Consider the following 21,724-nt stretch of genomic DNA (forward strand, 5'->3'; position numbering starts at 1 on the left):
TATTACCTACTGTTAAAGAGTTGTTTACCTTCTTAACCGAAAAACGTATTTCTTTATTTGAGCAGCTAGCATGGACTAAAAATAAATAAGAGAAATGTTTTGAGAGAGCTTTGTTATGAGAACCACTGTTATTAAAAAAGTGAAGCCCTTTATGTGGTTCTCTCATTGTCATATAATCCCCCTTTTTTGCAAAAATCTCGGCTAAATCTAAAACAATAGGGTGTCAAAGAATTACCATACCTAAGGTCAAGAAATGTACGTTAGCATGTGTAAGGTACCAATTGTTCTATGTTTTGTTCGCCTTTATCCTTTGTTATATGACGTTGACGGTGCGCAGTGAAGGAAAAGTTCCTCCGTTTGTTCATAGTATTCGGGAATATAGAAGTTTTTAACCCTAAAAACGTTCTAAATTACCTATTATTTGTTAATTAATCCTATATGACTAATACAAATTGTTTATTTAAAAGGAAATTGCCTTTTTTCATGCTTTCTTATTTATCGTGCAGTAACTTAGCTATATCTGCGCGGAAATATTTATCCGCATAGTTTGTGGTCATTGAATGAAAGTTTTCACTTTCAAAATGTTCATACATGAAAATAATAAGGAAATGAGTATTTTCAGCCATACTTGCTTTGGTCCATTGTGCACCCTCAGTATCACGTGATGGTACGGTCCAACATCAAACGCAAAACAATAGCATTGTTCTATGGAAGCATAACTTCTTCCTTGATGAAGGTAGAGACAATGAAAAACGAATGATGGAAGAACTGGACTCCGTCACAAAACGGATGGAAGAAATGGAAGGGGTCATCGATTCGCTGAAACAAAGCGCAAGGGTACAACAACCGTTTCAGAAACATTTGGAAGTAATTTCGGATTCTAAGGATGGAAGTGTGATTGTAGCACGTGGTAATAATACGATTAGACCGAAGACGTACTTGACTATTCCAAGACCAACTCGAAATAATCCATCGAGTACAGCAGCACGTAAATCCCTGGAAGCTAGAGCGAAAGCGGTGAAGGAGGTAGGTGTCATTTGCGAATCATATAATCTACAGCAAAACCTCTATTCTACGGCCATCCTCGGGGAATTGCCTCGAAATTGGTCGCTAAAAAGAGGTTAGTCCAATATCCGACCTGCATAGTACAAATGCTTTTTGTGATCACAACCACGATATCTTTCCCCCCTGACATAAAAGGTTCTGCATTTGGTATCGGCAAAGGATGCACCAGCGCCTGAGGACCTGGTCAAGACTCTGGTTCATTTCATGAAAGCAAATCAAGAGGTAGCTGTGAAAGCCTTCCAAGCTGCAAAGTTGGACGCCACAAAAAGTGAGCATCCTTTATAAATACTTCTCTCAAATTTGTGAAGTTCATTTTACTAATGTGCAATTTCATAAATACATTTTCATTTAAGGACTTGACACCAAGGACTCCCTAAATCTCCGTTTACTGCTTAAAATGCCTTGGAACAAGTTCAGAGAGATGAGAACGTTTCTCAATATTCATGGAATAAGCATCTTCGAAAGTGAGGGTCATATGCGCGAGGAAATGAATGGTAAGTTATAACAATCTATTTTTCCCTTTTTTATAAAAAATAATGCAAAAAACTATTTTTTTTTTTTTTTTTTTACAATTTACGAACATTTCTCCTATTAATATTATATATATGTGTCCAGTTCCTTTGCCAACAGCGCAGCCTTTTTGAGTTAGAAATGAAAACTAATAACTGCTAAGGTGTAAAACGGTGAAGGGATGGAATGGGAAGGAGCTGAATTGATTTGCAATGACTGAATGCAATTTCATTACTTTAACAGAAAGGGTAGATGCCACAGCAGATGATTTGGAAGTTGGGATCACTGAACTTCAGAAGAGTGCTCAGTGCAAACAGCTGACATGTGTTACCTTTGTTCGGGTGAAGACGATAATAAACACCATCTACCACCAGTATCAGATGAATGCCCATCGTAATAACATTTGCCATCAAGACTCTTACAACAACAAAATATGGGTTAAAATTGGGGTAAGCCAAATGATGATATGTTAATATAGTAACAGCCGGAATTCTATACCACATGTGTAACAAAAATTAAGAACATACTGTTAACATTTATTAGTATAAAATTAATGATGGCAATTGAACTGAGTGGAGTGCAATTTGGTCTGAAATCAAACGCGCAATTACGAAATCGCACGACCGCGTAGCGGGAGTGCGATTTGTAATTGCAAGTTTGATTTCAGACCAAAATTGCACGACACGAAGTTCAATTACCACTTAATCATATCCTTTTTGTAATCATACACAAGAAAAAGACACAATAAAGAGTGCAGAATAATCAATTCAATGTAGTAGAAGAACTAAATGCGAACAAAAAAAAACATCTAAAAAAATTTATTTTGATTTTTTGGTTTTAGTTTGTTTTATTTTATTGTTTTTTAAAAAAATTATTTTTTTAGGATGCGATTAAGTGCTCCTAAGGATGCGATTTGGGAATTAATCACACTCATTTGAACCAATCAGATTGCAGGATTTGGTAGTGATTACAAAAAGGATATGATTAAGCCAAAAATGGCATCCTTATGAGATTGAAAAATCTAATTTCTGAGAAAAAACAAACATGATGATGATGGTAATGATGATTGTTGCTTTGCAGGGTGACAAAGGTGGAGCCTCAACAAAACTGGCATTGCAGTTAGCCAATGTCAGAAAATGCAATGCTGCAGAGGACACAGTTATCCTTAGTTTCTTTGAAGCAGGAGATACAAGAACGAATATGGAGAAAGTATTCAGTTACTACACAGAACAGGTGACAAATACAATTTAATTTATTCCTAATTTTTAATCAATTTTACTTTGTTCTCTCTCTCTCTCTTGCTATATTCAACTTCTCAATCTCAAAGTAGATCTGGATAGTGGCTTTATGAATAATCATCATCATCATCATCATTATACTAATTATAAAAATTGTTAGTTCCTAGCACAATCTAAAAATATGATTGACTTGGTACAATTTCATGATCCTTTGTTGCTTATTGTTTTTTTAAAAGGTTCATGAGCTTGATGGGCAAGAAGTTGCCATTCCAGGTCTGGACAATTCTGCTGTCAGTTTAGAAACCATAATATTCCTATTTGGAGATTATGAGTTTCTATGCAAGGTACTCGGACACCAGGGGGCGTCAAGTACTTTCTTCTGCATTTGGTGCTTATGCAAGCTGGCAGATCTTGTGAAAGGTGAAGCACACACACCAAAGAAAAGCATTGGTCCTGGATTGTATGCAGATTGTAAAGTCTTTGCATCAAGAACTGTAGAAAAGTGCAAGGATGACCACCAGGCATTTGTAGATGAACAGCTCAGCAATCCCAATGCAAAAGGAAAAGACCACCACAGCATAACTAACAGCATGCTTTTCCCAGTAAAATCTCTCTTGCAGATAGTACCCTTGCCATTGCACATAAGCCTTGGCTTAATGCAAAAGTTTTACGAGCACCAAAGAAAGGAATGCCAGAAACTAGACAGGGAGTTTGTATGTATCAGCTCCCCTGATGTTTTTAGTGACTGGGAATTAGCAACAATGAAGGAATTGGAGGTGCAACAAACACTGGATTCCATCAAGAAAGAGTTTGACCTTTACCAAGCCATAATCAAGAATCTAAGTGCCACACCAGGTCGGCAGAGAAGGAGACAGCAGGACAAAGAAGAAAAACCATGTGCAGCAAAGGTATGCAAGATGTCAACGAATGCCACAAAGGAAGTATTCCAAGTGGTATGCCACATTTGTGGAAAATGGTACCATCAGACCTGTCTTGGTATTGATGGGGAAGAGGAAACCAACTGGAAATCTTTTAAATGCAAATCTTGTGGGGGATCCTTTTCCAGTCGTCTTCTAAAAGTACAACAGGAGCGCTTTAATATGTTGAGGTAATTTTTGAAATTAAATTCCACACATTCAACAAATGGGGGTTTATAATGGTTGTATAAAGTTTATCATTATAAACCCCCCTCCCCTCCATCCCCCCCAAAAAAACCCTGCTCATTTTTATTTAGACCCCTTGCAGGACATTCCCAATGCAGATCAATCCAGAGGAAAAACAATGAAATTCTTCTTGCATACTATTAGAAATTCATTTGTTCTCTTAATTCCTTAATTTGTGAGCTTAATTCCTCTGAATTAAGCCAGCCCTGGGAATTAATGCAAGGTGTATATTGAAAACAAACAAGCATACCAAAACCCACACCCCCACATGCACGGCTACACAGAAAAAAGTCAGGCATGTATGAATAACATTTCAAGATAATTTTATGTTCTTTAAAAAAATGGAAGATTACATTATGTATGATATTTTTGATGTGAATAATATATTCAGTACGCAGATTGAACTTCTAAAGTTGAAGCTAAAGGAGGCAAAAGCCAAAACAAAGACCAGTCATGAAGTGCTCAATAAGACAAAAGGCCCCCTGGAAAAAGAGTTGGAGAGAGTGCTACAAGAAGAACTAGGAGTGCACCTCCAGGCATTCCATTCCCATGCATTTGTTGGAAACCATGTTGCCAAAATTCTTTTGCAAGATGCCAGCCAAAATGTTGACAACCCTGCAAAGCTAGCTGATGTCTTCACCAACCTTGCCAACAATCAGTTCCCTAATTTGAGAGATCAGTATTATGTGCTGTACACACACTTCAGTAAAATCTACAGTCTCCTTAATGTGCCACGGTTTCTAACAAATGCAGAGGTGTCAGAACTATGCCAAAGATGTTGGGAATTGGGAGAGTGGTACCCTCAAGAGTTCAAAGAAGAGTCCATCACACCAAAGTTACACATATTAACTTACAGTACCATGTTCCTGAATTTGTGCAGAAGTGGAAAACTGTGGGTCTGCTAGGGGAGCAAGGAGCTGAATCACTACACAAAAACATGAATGCCATAGACCGCCAGTTCTCATCAGTGAGAAATAACATGGACAATGCAAGAATGAAGTGGAGGGAGCACCAAGCCACCTTGACTACTGTCCCACTTGATTCCAAGAAAAATGAGAGGATATGTAAGAAAAACAAAAATGGCCAGCCATGTAAAGGGTTTTTAAAGACATCAAGAGAGGGAGTAAAATGCTGTAAAAAGTGTGGAGAACCGGCTAGCTGAATAACTTTAATATACAGTCACTGTCATTAGCGTTGTCCACCGAAAAAAGACATTTACACATTTAGACATTTAGACTAAAGTGAGCCTGAACTTTAAATGTAAAATTCAACTCGTGAATCGAAAATCCAGAATGCCCTGACCATTTAGTGAGGATTTAAGATGGAAAATTGTATTTCAGCGTTTGTTTTATGACAAAACGTTCGAGGAAACATGTGATATTCTTTTAGTTTAAATGTGTAAATGTCTAAATGTGTACTCCGACGAAGCTGGACTGGCGTCCGAAACGTCAGTAAGTTTTTTCATCTTTTCACGGTGTATAATTTACCTTTTCATCATTAAATGTGTAAATGTCTTTTTTCGGTGGACAACGTTAATGAAAATGACTGTATGTATTTATAAAATGTGCTGATTTGGCATTATAACCAACAAATAATTCATAAACGAGTATTGGATGTGACTTTCGTAGGGTATAGATTGTATGACAATACCATAAGGTTGCTGAATGCCTGCTTTATTAGCCACCATAGTACAATTCTTAAGACTTCAATGTAGTGAGTTTAGTGAAATAAGCTTAGACGAAGCTAGAGCACTAGAAAACTTAATTTAGGTACTAGAATCAATCTTTAAATTCTCTAAGAAACATACATGACTTTATGCAAAAAACTATATTTGTAAAAATTAAAAATTCATGATGATAGGAAAACATTTAAGATAGTCATAAAAAGATATAACTAGCTAAAAACTAGTGTGAGCTGCGTCGGTGTTTCTAATGAAACAGTAATGATGAAAAGGTAAATTATACACCGTGAAAAGATGAAAAAACTTAAGATAGTCATAGTTGTTTGCTCGAAGTTTAATAATTTTAAAGTCGAAACTTCACGGTCGTAATCGCAATCTTCAGCTATTCATAAAACTAGAACGATTTCTTTAAAACATATATACGTTTCATAATATTTAAGTACAGTTATGTTAAGCTTACTTACCTTTGGATAAAGCTTATGCTTTCTTAGCTTTCCCAGACAATATTTATAGACCTTGTCATTCCATCATTCTCTGGATCTTTTAGACACAAAGACCATGCATTTCGCACTCGACATAATCCACGAATAAAGTAAATAATTTCATCACGATCAGCGATCCCTTCTTGTTTTGGAAGAAGTCGAAATTCGAGGCCACACTTCTCGTAATATGATATATAGTTTTACGCAAGAATAGCGTCAGCCATACTTTTGGTCAGCGGACTAAAATTCCTATTTGAAACAGCCGTGTGACTACGCGTAGTCACACGTATACGGGTAGGAGTAACTAGTTATCTAATCTCACTCGCACTGTGGTTCTTTTGGTCTTGCAGTCTTGTAGGTAAGCTCTGTCGGTCATAAACCTTGAATGAATTTGTAATCTTCTTTTATTTGTATTTCCCGTAATTGTCGAAGTAATGCAAGAAGCAAATATGATAAATTAGAGCAAAAATATCGTTGCTTTCTGCTGCCATTTTGATATCTCACGGGTGAGCGAGGCGAAATTGAACACGAGAAGTTTAGAAATTATATCCAAGCGGCCATGTAATGTTCTGTTTATCATATAGATATCGAAAATTCTTTATTAAAATACGTTACTATGCCAACAGCGATATCTTCACGTGTGAAAGATATAGTATCTTCCACTGGTGAAAAATATCAAGTTTTCGACACTAGAGAAAACCTGGTATTTCATCAATATCTATATAATAAAGAATAATATCCTGCAAATCATATGCACATATTTAACATTGCGCTTGTGGTGGTTAGTATTTGTAATTTATTTATTTGTTGAAAAAACCTTTATCAATTTTGCAACCAAGAGAAATAGAGAATGCAACTGAACTGTTTATTGATGAGTACAATTAGTTTATTGCATGTCACGTAGACACATCTCAGGTGGTCACAGGCAGACATAATATACAAAGTAAACCTAATTTTTTTCTGAATCTTTCAATTTGCAGCTGCATAAGTTGCTTGATATACTGCAAGGATCAGCTCAATTTGATAAAGTAAACCTAGAAAACAAATGCATTGGCAAATAATTATATTTTATCTCCTAAAACTTATAGTATTTGAATATTCAATGAATATTCGAAAATGCTTTCATTATTGATGGTTTTCACAGCCGCCATGTTGGATGAATTTAACAAAAGATTTATCATTAGTCTCCGTTATATCATCCAACATGGCCACCGTGTCTTTGGTTATTTCATTCTCTTAGGAATGATTGAAAACCAGCAATTTTGATTGAGCCTGCAATTTATATATTGAAAACACTCATTTTCTTTGTTTTTTAAAATACTTGTTCTATTGATAATGTTATAAACGTCTTTTTGTTGTTGAGTTAAGGTGGCTGGACCCCCTCACGCTTGACCGCTACCTTCCACTTTTGGAAAGCTGGTGCATAAACGTGTTTTATCCGATTGCAAATCTTTTTTGCACATAAGTCACATAAAGATTGAATTAATGTTTGATGTAATTTTTAGTGAGATCGGACGTCATAACACGTGATTATGATGAAAAAATTGTTTTCGTTTAGAAAATAATTTTAGCCTTGCAGAGCGTTCAACACTAAAATGCTTCGTACCACATAATTATATACTAAATGCCTCCATTTGTAGGGATTTTTGAAAAAATCTATCTAGCTAATTATGAGATATTTGAGATTATTTAAATATAGTGCGTAATCTACTTCAAAACTAAACAATGGATTTGATACGGCCGAAATTAATATTTCAGAGCTACATATTCACAAAAGTCATTGCTCATTTAGTTTTACTCTGTATCTAGTTTTAAAAGGAACATTTTGAAGGTAATCTACTTATGCGATTTTGTGAAAACGTATAGTGCAGAAGACGGGGTAAACATTTGATGCGCACTTTTCATCGCAGTTTTCTAGTCAATCTTACTAGATCTTCCATTATTCTAAAATTCGCTGATCATTTCTCTCAAAATTACGTCAGGATACAAATTTGAACTTAAACTAATATTACACAAAATTGCAAGACTATTGAATACATTTAAAGCGGTCTAAAGCGAACGAAAAACACAGAAAACATTGATCGTTTCCCAACGATTTGATGCTCTGGGAATTCTATTGTTTGCTAATGACCATAACACCAAATTCTTTCGCACCATGCGCGGTCTGATCTCGCTTGGCCGCTTTCCGATTTACTCCCGAAGCATGGTAATACAGAGTTGTGACAAACGTCCCACGTTTGAATGAAAAAAACCTGTGTATTACCATGCTTCGGGAGTAAATCCTTCCAAAAGTGGAAGGTAGCGGTCAAGCGTGAGGGGGTCCAGCCACCTTAAATCGCTAAATTACTGAAATAATTAGAACAACTGTGTTGATAATGCAAGGGCGATAGAGATGAAACTGAATAAATTTTAGCAAAAATATTTCACGCCTTAGATGTTTGGTACGGTCAAGCGATAATTTGTTTTAGGATGCCTGGCTGATTTTACGTTACAACGTACTTTAATTTTGTCATGGAAACCTTTAACATAACACTCAATGCGAATGCTCGCGGGTAATAATATATTGATGTCCATTGGGATATCAAAAATTTCGAATTTTCTAATGATCTAGATTTCCAGATTGATTAAACCCATTTTCAAAATTACGCAACCTAGGCGGCTCCATATTCGTCTGGATTCCGTCAATCAAAGTTAGTGGAAGGGACGAGTTCAAAGAAATTCCGCTTAACTCGACAGCCATTTCAAGTTATTATGTGATCATGGCTCGCTCGAATACTGATTATCTATAGAAGTCGACTTGAATGTCAATAGTTATTCCTGACTGGGAAGAAATGCGTAAAACTGGATTTGAAGGAACCTGGCCGAGTATAAAACGAGGGTCGAAAAAATGGTGACCCCCCAAGTTTCCATGCAGGAAATAGAAATGATGTATAGTTTAATGTACAGTTTTAAAGACAGCCAACCCCTTTTAAGATGTTTAAAATTGTGTAATTCACCCCCTATTTTTATCCGTCCACCCTCCTTAACTTTATGACCATCCCCTAATTCTTAAAAAGCGCATAACAAACAAAAGTCTCGATGCTCTTTACAATATAAACACTACAAAAAGAAAATAAAAGCTATTAACAGATATTTTGATAAACTATGTAAAATGCAAAAAAATATCTCTATCGAGAAGAAGTCCTAAACAAAAATTACTTTGAATTCTTTTAAAAACGTTTTAAGATAGAAACCTCAAGACGTAGAGAGTACGGCAAATTGTTCCAAAGTTTAGGATCAGCTATAGAAAAAGTTCGGTCACCATAGTTACGTGTTCGTGACTTAGATATTGTTAGAAGGTTTTTGTTTGAATATCTTAGTAGCCTCGTGCGTTTGAGGGGGAAAGCAAGTTCTTGAAATAAGCGGGCAAGAACTTTGAAGCGTATCTTTGCCTCGATAGGGAGCCTGTGGAGTTATTGTTACATATTATTTAATGGTGGTGGGGTGCCTAAGACCTAAAAACTATTCAAAGTCAGGTACAAAATGAAAGATAGGCCGAATATATTCATGTTTGTGGTATTTGAGATTTGAATATCCTTTACGTACCGTTCCGTTCCGTTCCCGACGTTCCAGCCAGTGCAGGATCTCACGGGCAACATACTACTTATTTCAGATAGTTGATCAAACCTGTTTGATTACATTCACGGCCGGATTTTGTGCCTCTCAGACCACATTCGTGGCATGTGAATAGATCCTTTTCGAGTCCCAAATTACCGCTGTGTTCCTTGATTACAGACTCATTTACTCAGGCTTAGCCTCGATTTTGTGAAGAATATTCACGTGTTCCAGTCAAGGTCTGTCAAGTTTCAAAGTGCTCGTATTGTTGAAGTTGTGCATTCTTTACTTTACCGTTGGTATTTGCGAGTAATTAGACACTGATTTGAGGCTAAGCCTGAGTAAATGAGTCTGTAATCAAGAAACACAGCGGTAATTTGGAACTCGAAACTGGACTATTGGGAATCTTTGATGAATGTTAGATAGCTGATTAATCTGTAATCAAAGGATTTTCAAATCCAATTTTTTCCCCCCTAGACTATGGCTTCATCAGGAATTTGTTCACCAGTACCGCAAAAAGTGTTTGATTACATTCACGGATTCTGTGCCTCCCAGGCCATATTCACGGCCTGTGAATTAGGCATCTTTGACGTTGTTGAAACACCACAACCTTCCCAAAAAATAGCAGAACAAATCTCTGGCGACCACGATGCCGTCTGTAGACTACTAGATGCCTTGGTTAGCCTGGAACTGTTGGTCAAGCATGGTGATAATCCAGATGAGGCACTCTACTCTAACTCTTCGATGGGAGATTGTTTTAGGAAGTCAAGCCCAACTTATATGTATGGATATGTGATGCACGTGATGAAAACGAACAAGCCTCTGACGGGTAACCTGACTAGCGCAATTCGTGAAGGACAAAGCCAATGGCAAAGAACCTTTAACGCCACATCTAATGACTTGTTCAAGAATAACTACTCTAGCAAAGAAAAGTTGATACACTTTCAAGAGGGTATGCGGGGATCCGTCAAGTCTGCTACTAGTATCTTCGCGACTGCGTTTGATTTAAGTCGTTTCCCGCGACTGTGTGACGTTGGAGGTTAGTCAGTTCTGCGCGTGCTTCTGATCGTATGTACATAGATATTAGACTAAGGCCTAGGGCAAACGTCGAACTGTCCATGCGCCGAACTTAATTAGGGACTGTGCAATAATTATCGGGGGGGGGGGGGGGGGGAGGGAGTTCTAAGATTAATAGGGGGGTCAAAAGTTAAATTCGAGTGTAGGGTAGAGGGGGTTAGAAGCTAATTGCTTAGATATGGAGAGGGGGGGGGGGGGTCATGAGTCAATTTGGGATTTTGTTCTCTATAAAATTGAAAAGATGCATATAAACGTACTATTTAAAATAAACTTTCATGGTTATATTTTTTTACTGTATAAAGAGCACAACTTGTCCCAGGTGCAACCTCAAAATCATATGTGTTGAAATATAAAGTATAAACTGAGTATCCTTTGTAATAAAGACAGTACAAAAAAGAGTCAAGACTTTCCTATACTGTACTGTGGTAAAGTTATGCCACATTGATTGACTGTATATAAGACAACTGACTATGTCATGTCTTTTTTGTTTTGCTTTGTAATAATTCTTCTAGCTTTATGCTCATGATATTTAGTGCTATAGTCAAGGATAAAAACAGAAGTTCTGAACAAGCTCCTTGGCTTCCCCAACAAAACATTTCGAAGAAAGAAGATCCCTCAGGCAGGATTTGTCAGTTTGAGATGTATATATAAGTAGAGTGTCCTCAACAATATTATCAAGTTGTCGGGTGCCATATATCTCTCTCAAGGCTGTATTCATTTTGCTGAAGGATTTCCTCCTAAGGAATTAAATATAACACATGCCCTTTTCTTCCGAAATTGTCGAGGATTTGCGTTTTTTTAGCTTTTTTCTTATTTTCTTTTTTCTTCCGTGAAACTGATGACTTCTGTTTCGATCCAATCATATAGGTAGCATAGTACTTTTCCATTGCTTTATCCATGCTATCCAACAAATCTCTAATGTTTCTTTCAATACCAGTAGTAATAAAGTGCAGTGTTACTGAGTTGAATTTATGATGACAGCTCAGTCCAGTTTGGAGTTTCCCACTTCTTTTAGAAAACAAGCTATCATCATGATGTTTGTTCACATTTTTGTAGTATTTCAATGGCCTCATTTTTACGTCTCACAACATTTGCATTGTCGTGATGTATCATGATGTATGGGGGGGGGGGGGGGGGGGGGGGGGTTGATAGTTATTTCATTTCAAAAGGGGGAGGGGTGAGAAGTTATTTTACGTTTAGCACGGGGGGGGGGGGTTAGCTTTAATTTAAGCCCAATTTGGGGGATTTTAGAACCCCCCCTCCCGATAATTATTGCATAGTCCCTTATATCGGAGAATGTCATTATCACCTGATATCCGTTGTTTTTAATGAGTTCGGTGCATGAAAAGTTCGACGTTTGCCCTAGGCCTAATACACTTTAGTAGACCCTAATTTCATCGTTTTCTTTTGTGTCTATTTGACTATTACATGTTGACTTACATTTTTTATTTCACGGGTTAAATGCCTTCACTCCAAGCAAATATGCAGTCGTGGCTGAGACAAACGCAACAGTTTTTGTCCCTATTCCTTTATCATACAGCCCCATGGGTATACAACTATTTCAAAAAACGTCACCAAAGGCGATATGCTATTAGTCATTCCGACATGGAAATGGTTTCCTTGAATACAAATAACTATGAATAAGTCTCAACACTAGGGTTCATGTTCTTGACGAGAAGCAGAAGCACGAGTCATTCCAGCTATTCTTCGATCTGAGAATGACCTATCTCCTATCGCTTTTCTCCTATCGCCTATTCCCTATCACCTTTGGTAATGACCACTTCTTTTTGGAAATAGGAATAAACGAGATTTTAACTCAGGGGTCCAAGACCCGTTCCAAAGTATTTCAGTTCGATTTGTCACGAAAAACACAGTGCTGCGGCTTAATGCTGAAAAACGATGATCCAAAAAAAAAAAAACATTCTCCAATTCTCAGGAGATTGAAATTATTTTGTTTTGTCCTCCAAATTGAGCTGTTGTGACGTCACATACAAGAGGTCTATATGGGGTAGAAAAGCACTACGAATAACAAAGAAAACCGCGTCAGTAAATAGCTCTTATTAACCGAGTGCTCGGTCCGTACCGTAAGTTATGGACAGAGTTTTTTCCACTGCCTTATGGCCCAAGCGATATACGTAGCGCGCGGGCCATAAAAGAAGTGGGGAAAACGAGGATCCATAACTTACGGTACGGACCGAGCAAACGAGGTTAAAATATGGCAAGGCATTAAGAGTAAAAAGAGGCGGAGCTAAAAAAGTAAAATTGACAGACGCATGCCAAACGAGAACTGCATTGGAAGGGCTTCCTGTGCATGCCACAAGTCATGTATGTTTGAGTCGCTCAGAAAGAGAGGTTTTAGTTTATTTTCGAATGAATTTATAAAAGATCCTAAGTACACTCAGTGAACCATTCCATTTTTCGGTCCGTACCGTAAGTTATTGACCGCAAATTGACCAATCAGCGCGTAAAAATTACCTTGCCATATAATGATGAAGTTTACGTACTGTATTGTATATTGTATTGTCATGCAGTCATATAATAATTAATATTTGATTCCAAAATTAGGTGGCACTGGTGACGTTGCGTATGCTATGTGTATGGCCTACCCAAATATGAAAATCACCGTGTTTGATCTGCCCAACGTTGTCGAGGTTTCATCACACTTTAAGCCGCCCTTGAAGGAATGTCCAAACCAGGAAAATGTCACCTTCGTAGGAGGAGACTTCTTCAAGCCTAGTCTACCACCCTCTGACCTGTACGTACTGACACACATCCTTCATGACTGGGGTCCAGCTGAATGTGACGCCATTTTAGATAACGTATTTAACCACCTTCCATCAGGTAACGTTCAGTTCTTATCTTTAATCATGAATTATAAATAATTCAAATAAAACGCGCGCTCTGATTGGTAATTTGCCCTTTTATATAATTCAACATAGATCGTGCGGAAATACGTCAGTAAGAACAGGGCAGAAAAGCGACAAGCCCGCTACTTTCACTATTCCTTTACCCAACTGAATTTAATACTCCAAACTTTTAAGCCTTTCATTTGTGTCACTGCTGCTCGAAACTTGTGACGAAATTTTGTCGAATTAAAGTAAAAGCTACTTTAGCTAGTTTTTCTGCTGATCAAAATATCACCTCTCCCAAAGTACACGGCTTTATATCTCAAATACGCATTTAATAAATTTTGGTCGCATTTGATATTTTGCTATTTGGCTCCAAAAGAACGTGTTTACAAAATATTGAGCTTAAATACATAAAGCTGTCCTTATGGCGAAAGGCTAAAAACCGTTTTCCTGCCCTGTCGTCAGTAGGCGCATGGATTTTTCCAAGAAAGATATGAGTGGGTTTGCTTTAAAATAAGCTATTACTTCTCTACAAATAAAAAACGTACTTGTGCTATAATACGTTTTAGTATAAACCTACTAATGGTGTATTACAAATCCTACACTCTGATTGGCTGAGCTTCTAGTGGTCTATTAGTGATAGACCACTATTAGCGAAAAGTGCGGCTTTTGAAAACCAAAACAACCCCCCGCTCCTCCCCCCCCCCCCCCCCAATAAATTTGAACCTAAAATATTTTGTATCCATTTCATTTGACCTATTTATTGGGTTATAACTGTGCTTAATTAGAATTGTTAGAATTGTCCATGTTTATTGGAATGATTTTATTTTATGGTTCTTTGTGATTCTAGGTGGAGGTGTTCTGTTAGGAGAACGTCTTATATATGACGACAGGAATGGCCCAATGACCCCCGTGTACTGGTCTCTCATCATGCGCTGTATTTCTGATGGCCGCGAAAGTTCTGGATTAGATTACAAGCGCTTGTTGGAGAAACATGGTTTCAAAGATGTCCAAGTAAAATATACTCATTCCAATCTTTTGGATGCAGTATTAGCTATCAAGCCTTAAAATCAAATGGTTTTTTCAATATAGAGCGGTTTTCGTATGAGTGGGAAAAGATAAGATAAGGCAATGGACCCTTCTCAAAATTGTCTTGAATGAGAGGCAAACATGGAAATACAAAAGAAATGCCACAAATTCCATCGAGAAAAAGTGTGATTTCTTTTGTATTTTCATGTTAGCATCGCATCCACGATACTTTTGAGAAGGCTCCATTTCGTAGTCTTACCATAGCCGTAACAACGCGCTGTGATTCGATGAATTAATGGAAGACAATGATCGCGTACGAGTTGCATATACTAGTATCGTATGTTTTCGTACTTATACGAAAACCGCTCACATGCATTTTGCTGGTTAAAAGATGTTCACCAAATACTTTCGCAAGATAATAAAAATGAACTCAAAAAAGAAAACTCGTGAAGCATTCTGGTAGTGGGAGTAAAATTAGGTCATCATGCAACAGCTGCATTGCGCAGAATCATTGCGCAGAATCAACATAGAAGATAAGGCCCCAACGGCCAAGAGCCTTCGGCCAATCTCAGATATTGAGTAAACTTGATATGATAAAAATATTATCTGTATCGTGCAGATATTACATTTATGATGTCAGGTTATCTCAAGTTCAAGGTCAAAATGGAGATGGATATTACGTACGTTTGCCATTTTTTCGAAAGCGGAATTAGATCTTTATTCTTAGTTTACAAGATGTGTGGAATGCATACCATATATACGTGAAAAAAATTGTAAAAAATTGCGCAACAACAACAACGACAATAATATCAAATACACAGTGATATCTGATGAAAAGGTGAAATAATGTAAGCCGAAATTCAGTCGACGCACCTCATTGCAAAGTACGCACAGTCATTCTAAAGCAAATTCAATAGACCCCTTGCGCGTGACGTCAATGCAAAAGAATTCCGACCACATGAGATTTGGAATCTATTGTTTTGTTTTCTAGATTGAGCTGCATTCCAAAGTGCTGCAAGGGTTCTTTATGGCCTCCTATAAGAATACTGCAGTTTCGAATTCTCTGTACTACAGGGTTAGCCTCGATTTGTATGGAATGATTGTGGAATTTCAAAGTGTTTGTATTGTTGTAGTTGTGCATTTTTTACTTTAACATTGGTATTTGTCAATATTTGGACACTGAAATGAGGCTTAGACTCTGGCAAACGTCGAACTTCACATGAGCCGAACCTAAAGACATCGAAGCAGACGGCCTTGTTATCCATTGTTTCAATTAGTGAAGTTCGACGTTGACCTTAGTCAAAGTCTCATTTCAGTGTCCAAATATTGAAAAGTACCAACGGTAAAGTGAAAAATACTTTACCCTGTGTATAAATGATTCTGTAATTAAGGAACGCAGCGGCATTTGAATAATTCGAAAACGACCATGTTTTATATGTTTCCCACATATTGGTATTAGCTAAATTTGTCTAAAAACAAAAATTTTTACTTATGGAAAATGTTTTTTTACTTTATTAAGCAAACAAATGCTAAATTTGGAATTAGCAATGTTTCAGTAGATGTCCTGAGAAAATTACTTCCATGGCATCGTTATTTTTTTCCGCGAGCTCGATTTCGCTATTTTTCTTTCGAAAACGTGTCAAGATGGTAATATTCAAAATTCAATTTCTCGAAAACGAGCTCGGGACACCCCATTTTTCTTTTCATTTTTGGAATTAGCGTTATATTTTGTGAAAGATAGCTTTCTAAAAATATTGTGTCATTACTTTGTGAGTCCACAAGTAGTCCGGTAGTCCGTCGCAGAGTATAATAATGTCGATATAGTTCATTAGTTCATCAAAATCATACTAGTTTTTATCTCACACCATTGGAAATACAACCTATCACATGCCGTTCTATGGTCCTTCACTCCCTTTTTTTCTTTTCCTTCGCGTCAAGCATTGTGGTAGATTTACTGGCATAAAACAGTTATACAATGGTTTCTCGTTGTACGGCATGGAATATCCTCCTTAGAACAGTTTTCGTATGACTCGGTGAAAAACGCACGGCACGAACACGGTCGTGACACGACAAGGGATACGCCAGATAAATCACATTGCTCGAGAATTTTCTCTCCTTACACGCGAGGGAAAGAAAAAGATCAGCCAATTTAAATTCTAGAAAACATCACGGCACGGCACGGTTATGGCACTGAACTTTTCACAGTCATGCGAAAACTACTCTATCACTTGAACTTTCTTGCACTGTATACTCCGACACAACCGACGCTCGTTTTTTTGCTAAAAGATACGCATATTCCAGGGATATTCCATGGTATGCCTCGAGAAAAGCATTGTATACTTAGAATATTGATGGTTTTCAACCATCCCAAGAGAATTAAATAACAAAAGACACGGCGGCCATGTTGGAGGATACAACAAAAGGATTTATTGGCAATTCTTTTGTCAAGTTATTCCAACATGGCCGCCGTGAAAACCATCAATACTTTTGATATTGCTTTGAACTCGCACCAGAATAAATAGAGCTTGTTAAGACATTCTGTATTCAACACTTTAATATTTCAACAACAGGGGCTGTAACATCATTGGTCTGTAGCAAAGATAAATTTTATTATCACTGAACTGAAATGCAACCTAGCCATTATTAAACTAGGTTTTAATCATGCATACTTACTTTCGACTTTGCTTACATTCTTTCTAAATCAGTAAAAACAATAACTAGATAATTTTGTAAAATTGAATCTGCTCATGAAGCTACGAGGCCTCAATGGTCGAGAAACACATTCGTGAATATTTTAAAATTCATAATAAATAACTTTATCGATTTTTGATACTGAGAATCCACAAAATGTAGACAGATATTTCTGGAAAGTTAGCTTCTATCTTATATTTTAGCTTATGAAGTGTGCTCCCTACTGTATTTCTGTAATTACTACAAGAGGTATACAGCTATTTGAAGAAAAAAAATGTTGGTGAACGTTTTGGTTGCATGTTGCATGTTGCATGCTGCTTGCTGCATGTTGCTTATTCTCGACTTTCACACCCTCATAATCCTTTGCGTCTTTGGGGGCTAACCAGAGGGTAAAAACCCACTTATTTTGCTGAAGGTTGATCAGACAATGTTGAAAATACCAAAAAAGACCAAAACTCTTGATGATCTGTACACGCAAAAATAACTTGGAATAACGGATAATCAGTATTGTACAGATAAAAGCAGGTATAGTATAAATTCAATTAAGAAATCTTTCAATTTGGGACAGTTTTTTGATTGGTTACCCCCCCCCCCCCCCAAAACGCAAGGCATTATGGGGATGTGAAAGTCGAGAATTAAGCTTGAAATGTATTATATTTATATGCAAATAATGTCAGCATAGAAGAAAATATACCAGAAAAACATGCATTTCGAGCTTGGTATGCAAGATGCAGCAAAACCTTCACCAACTTTGTTTGAAATAGCTGTATTTTCAAAACGGATTATATTTTGGCAACTATAGAAACTTATTGACTCAACGAGAATAGCAGAGATAGACCAACATGCACTAGTACTTACAATTTGAATTCAACAATCAAACAAGTTTGAAAACCACAAATCATTTTCTCGTAACTTGATTTATACGATAATATATACATATGAATGAGTTTTTATCTATCTATCTATATATATGTATATTTATTTATATATATGTATTTCATTTATAACATAGCAGATGAATAATAATTGGGAGGCCCATTGGGATTTCCCACCATGTTGTTGTTTACTGACACACCATTATTATTGCCCATATAAGGATAGTCCTGTGGAGGATGGTGGTATGCTGACGGTGGTGGGTGAGGAGGAATGAACCTCGGGGCAGATCCACCTACTGCGCATGCTCCATTCATTACGTTACCCATCATTCCATTCATCATGTTTGGTGGCTGGTAATTTGATCGAGGCATTGGCATTCTCATGTCTACTGCTTGTTGTTGCCATGGGTTACTGTTAGGGTAGTGATTGGTGACGGGTGGAGATGGGGTTTTACTGTGTTGTGGTTCTGGTGATGGGGTTTTCCTTTTTGTTGGTTTTGGAGATGATTTAGATTGCCCTTTATTCAATTGACGCAGTTTTGCCCTGCGGTTCTTGAACCAGACCTGAGTCAAAAATATCAAAATTCATTAAAATTTATAAACAACAATAGAAGTAGCAATAACCGCACTGGTAATGACTGTATATATAGTTTCCACAATTTTTTTCTAACGCAAACTAGTATTAGTTGAAATACGTACTATACTGCTGCTACAATACCACCCCCATTGGCACTACCTGCACTACCAGCATCCCCTTCACCTCAATATCATCGCCATTGGTTTATTGTCAGCATACTATATGTCACTATTGACACACTACCACCCCAACCAAAAACAGTATCCCCATCACCACAACACCATCACCGTTGGGCTGTTATCAGTGCACTATATGATCACTATTGACACACTACCACCACACACACACGCACACACAAAGAGGATCACTCTTAGCATCACCATCAACAAAATATCATAACCAATGAGATTATTACAATGTCACTACTGATACACTGCCATCACCAACACCATCACCACGTGCACAATACCATCACCATTGAGATCAGTACAATGTCACTACTGATACATTGCCATCACCATCACCATCACCACGTGCACAATACCATCACCGGTAGGATTAGTACAATACATCAACAATATAGCCAGGAAACACGAAATCACACAAAGCCACAAAATAATACCACAAAGGATGCTTTAAAAATGTTTTTAGAGTTCGTTTATTTTGGTGTGCCCCATACATTTCATACCTTAGTTCCCTAGGTCATTGAGTAAAAATGTTATGAAAATGTATCCAAAGTATATATTCAAAATCATGAAACGTCAAACGACGAAACGAATAATTCCATTTTTTTCCTAGTAAAGTTGAGGCATAACCTTACATCCCAGAGTAAAGAAAACAAACAGGCTGTAAACTGGCGTAGTGCTGGCACTTTTGTTTAAAAAAATATCTTTCTCCCTCACCTGTACTCTTGATTCAGGCAAATTAATCTTGATAGCAACCTCTTCCCTCATAAAGATATCCGGGTATCGAGTTTTAGCGAAAAGTTCCTCGAGAATCTCAAGTTGATTCTTTGTGAAGGTAGTTCTTTCTCTGCGTTGTTTTCTTGGTGGCCCTGTGGGGAAATGGCAATATTCTTAGCATCAGAAGAATGTAGTGGATGCCACTTCAAATTTCGAAAATAAGTTACAATTTTCATGATAATTAGCTGAAGATAATCTTTTAAGAAATAAAATGTGCATCTTAGACCAGTTACTTTAAACAAAGACACTTATCTGTCCGCAAATAAGGATTTGAACTGCTAACGCATGAACCAAACGAGAAATTTCATGATTAATAATGCAGTTACGCCTTATACGAAGATCTTTGTAGCAATGAGCCCGAGGCAGTGTGCTCCTTGCAAGCAGTTCCTTTTATAATTATGAACTACAAGTGCTTAAAAAGCTTTCTTGGTGAATTAGCGAGTTCGCATCAATGTGGGAGGTCCACTAGAATAAGATCTTAACTCCTGTATAGCTATTTTCAAAATATACAGTCCTTGCCTACATAATCTACCAGCACAGTACAGCGTTTGGTATGATTAAATTAGACGTTAAATGCCCAGGAATGATCATTATTGTTGGGTGTATGAAGTGCAAAACTAAGGCAGCCTGCAACCCTACACTAGGCTAAAAATCGAGCTATATTTTAGTTATTTTGACTTGGTTATGCATTACCTCCGATTGCCCCAAAAATGCCACCAACTTCTGATCGTCATTACTATATACTGAGTTTCGTAAAAACTTTAATTATCGTGGCTCTATAGTTTATGGTGAGATATTTCTTAGGGCTTCAACCTTCAAAAAATGCTTCCCCAACATCTTATGACAGAAATATACTTTGAAGGGGAAGAGAGGACAAAAAGATGGAAAACTCAAACGCAATCATCATTATATGTCGATGCCTTAATCGTAGTCTGGACGTACGGTACCAAGATGGCAAACTGATTCATAAAAATAATCAAAAATGCAGCTAAGTGGAAAAAGCCAATGTCTTAAAAGAAAGAATTTTCACCTTCACCAATTGCTGAACACATCAGTGAAAATATAGGATCAGTTTGAAAAACAAATCAATTGCTTAGAGACTTACGTTGAAAATGTGTTTTGTGGTCTTCAGCGGAACCTTGATTCATCGGCAACATTTTGAAGGAGTTTTTTTTTGGTTTTGTACTAGGTAAAGTCTTCCAATAACTCAACGACTTGTTTTCGCAAAGAAATACCATAGTCACATGATGTCTATCTTTTGCAACGTTGTCTAACACATTTGTTCTATTCTTGTAGTAAGTAAGAATAACACACTCCAACGAGAAAAACAAAAACTAGAATTCCTCAAGAATTTTGAACGTTGTTTCAACACGCTCCAAGAAAATAAAGATAGTTTTTTTAGTAAACCTTGATGGGGAACTCGAATAATTCATAAATTTTTTCCACCGCTGGTGGTCTTAGATTTTCCTGTTTTCGCGAACGTAGCGTTGATGTACAAGTAAATAACGATTTTACTTTGCAAGTGAAAAAAAGCGTAGCATATAGTAGAAACTAATTCCATTGTTTTCTTTTGTTTTACATCGACTTACTCACTATTCACAAAACGTTTCACTGTACGGCCATGTAAAATCATTCTTCGACATGAAATATTTACCAATAGCAAGAAGAATTCTTTAAGAGATGAAAATATATTTTGTACCAAATACATTTAGCCTCCTTAGTTGTTGATAACAATTCTTGCTCAAATCTCTTCGAGGTCAAGGCCTTTTTTAGTTTTACAAAAAGAATGGCTTAATCTTGTTAATATTTTTGGTCATCGATCTTGTTCCAAATTTCATTGCTTTTATTGCTAAAAGACCAATGAAGTGCACCCCGCAGAATCGAGTAAAGCGACACTAGATCCATTTGGAAATTACCGTTACATTTATTTC

The 21,724-nt window shown here is 37.0% G+C and overlaps 2 protein-coding genes across 6 annotated transcripts in view; one reads left to right on the plus strand and one right to left on the minus strand.

The window, feature by feature from the left end:
- Positions 1 to 6,341: 6,341 nt before the first annotated feature.
- On the plus strand, positions 6,342 to 17,224 carry LOC116307473 (acetylserotonin O-methyltransferase). The gene is made up of 4 exons (XM_031717744.2): positions 6,342 to 6,497; positions 10,211 to 10,772; positions 13,376 to 13,651; positions 14,510 to 17,224. The coding sequence occupies exons 2-4, from the start codon at positions 10,214 to 10,216 to the stop codon at positions 14,725 to 14,727; spliced, it is 1,053 nt and encodes a 350-aa protein (XP_031573604.1). The 5' UTR covers positions 6,342 to 6,497; positions 10,211 to 10,213; the 3' UTR covers positions 14,728 to 17,224.
- LOC116307323 (uncharacterized) overlaps positions 17,225 to 21,724 on the minus strand; it is a 31,923-nt gene continuing 27,423 nt past the window's right edge. For all 5 annotated transcript variants that reach the window (XM_031717535.2, XM_031717512.2, XM_031717544.2 and 2 more), the window contains exons 3-4: positions 19,734 to 19,885; positions 17,225 to 18,818 (exon numbers count right to left, since the gene is read on the minus strand). In XM_031717535.2, coding sequence (XP_031573395.1) covers positions 18,381 to 18,818; positions 19,734 to 19,885 — 590 coding nt within the window. In that variant the 3' untranslated portion in view covers positions 17,225 to 18,380. The remainder of the gene's footprint in view (positions 18,819 to 19,733; positions 19,886 to 21,724) is intronic.

This window comes from Actinia tenebrosa, unplaced genomic scaffold (assembly GCF_029948245.1).
Source record: "Actinia tenebrosa isolate PJP-AT-01 unplaced genomic scaffold, QUT_ActTen_1.0 PGA_scaffold4__44_contigs__length_22323623, whole genome shotgun sequence".
NCBI classification, from domain to species: Eukaryota; Metazoa; Cnidaria; class Anthozoa; order Actiniaria; family Actiniidae; genus Actinia; species Actinia tenebrosa.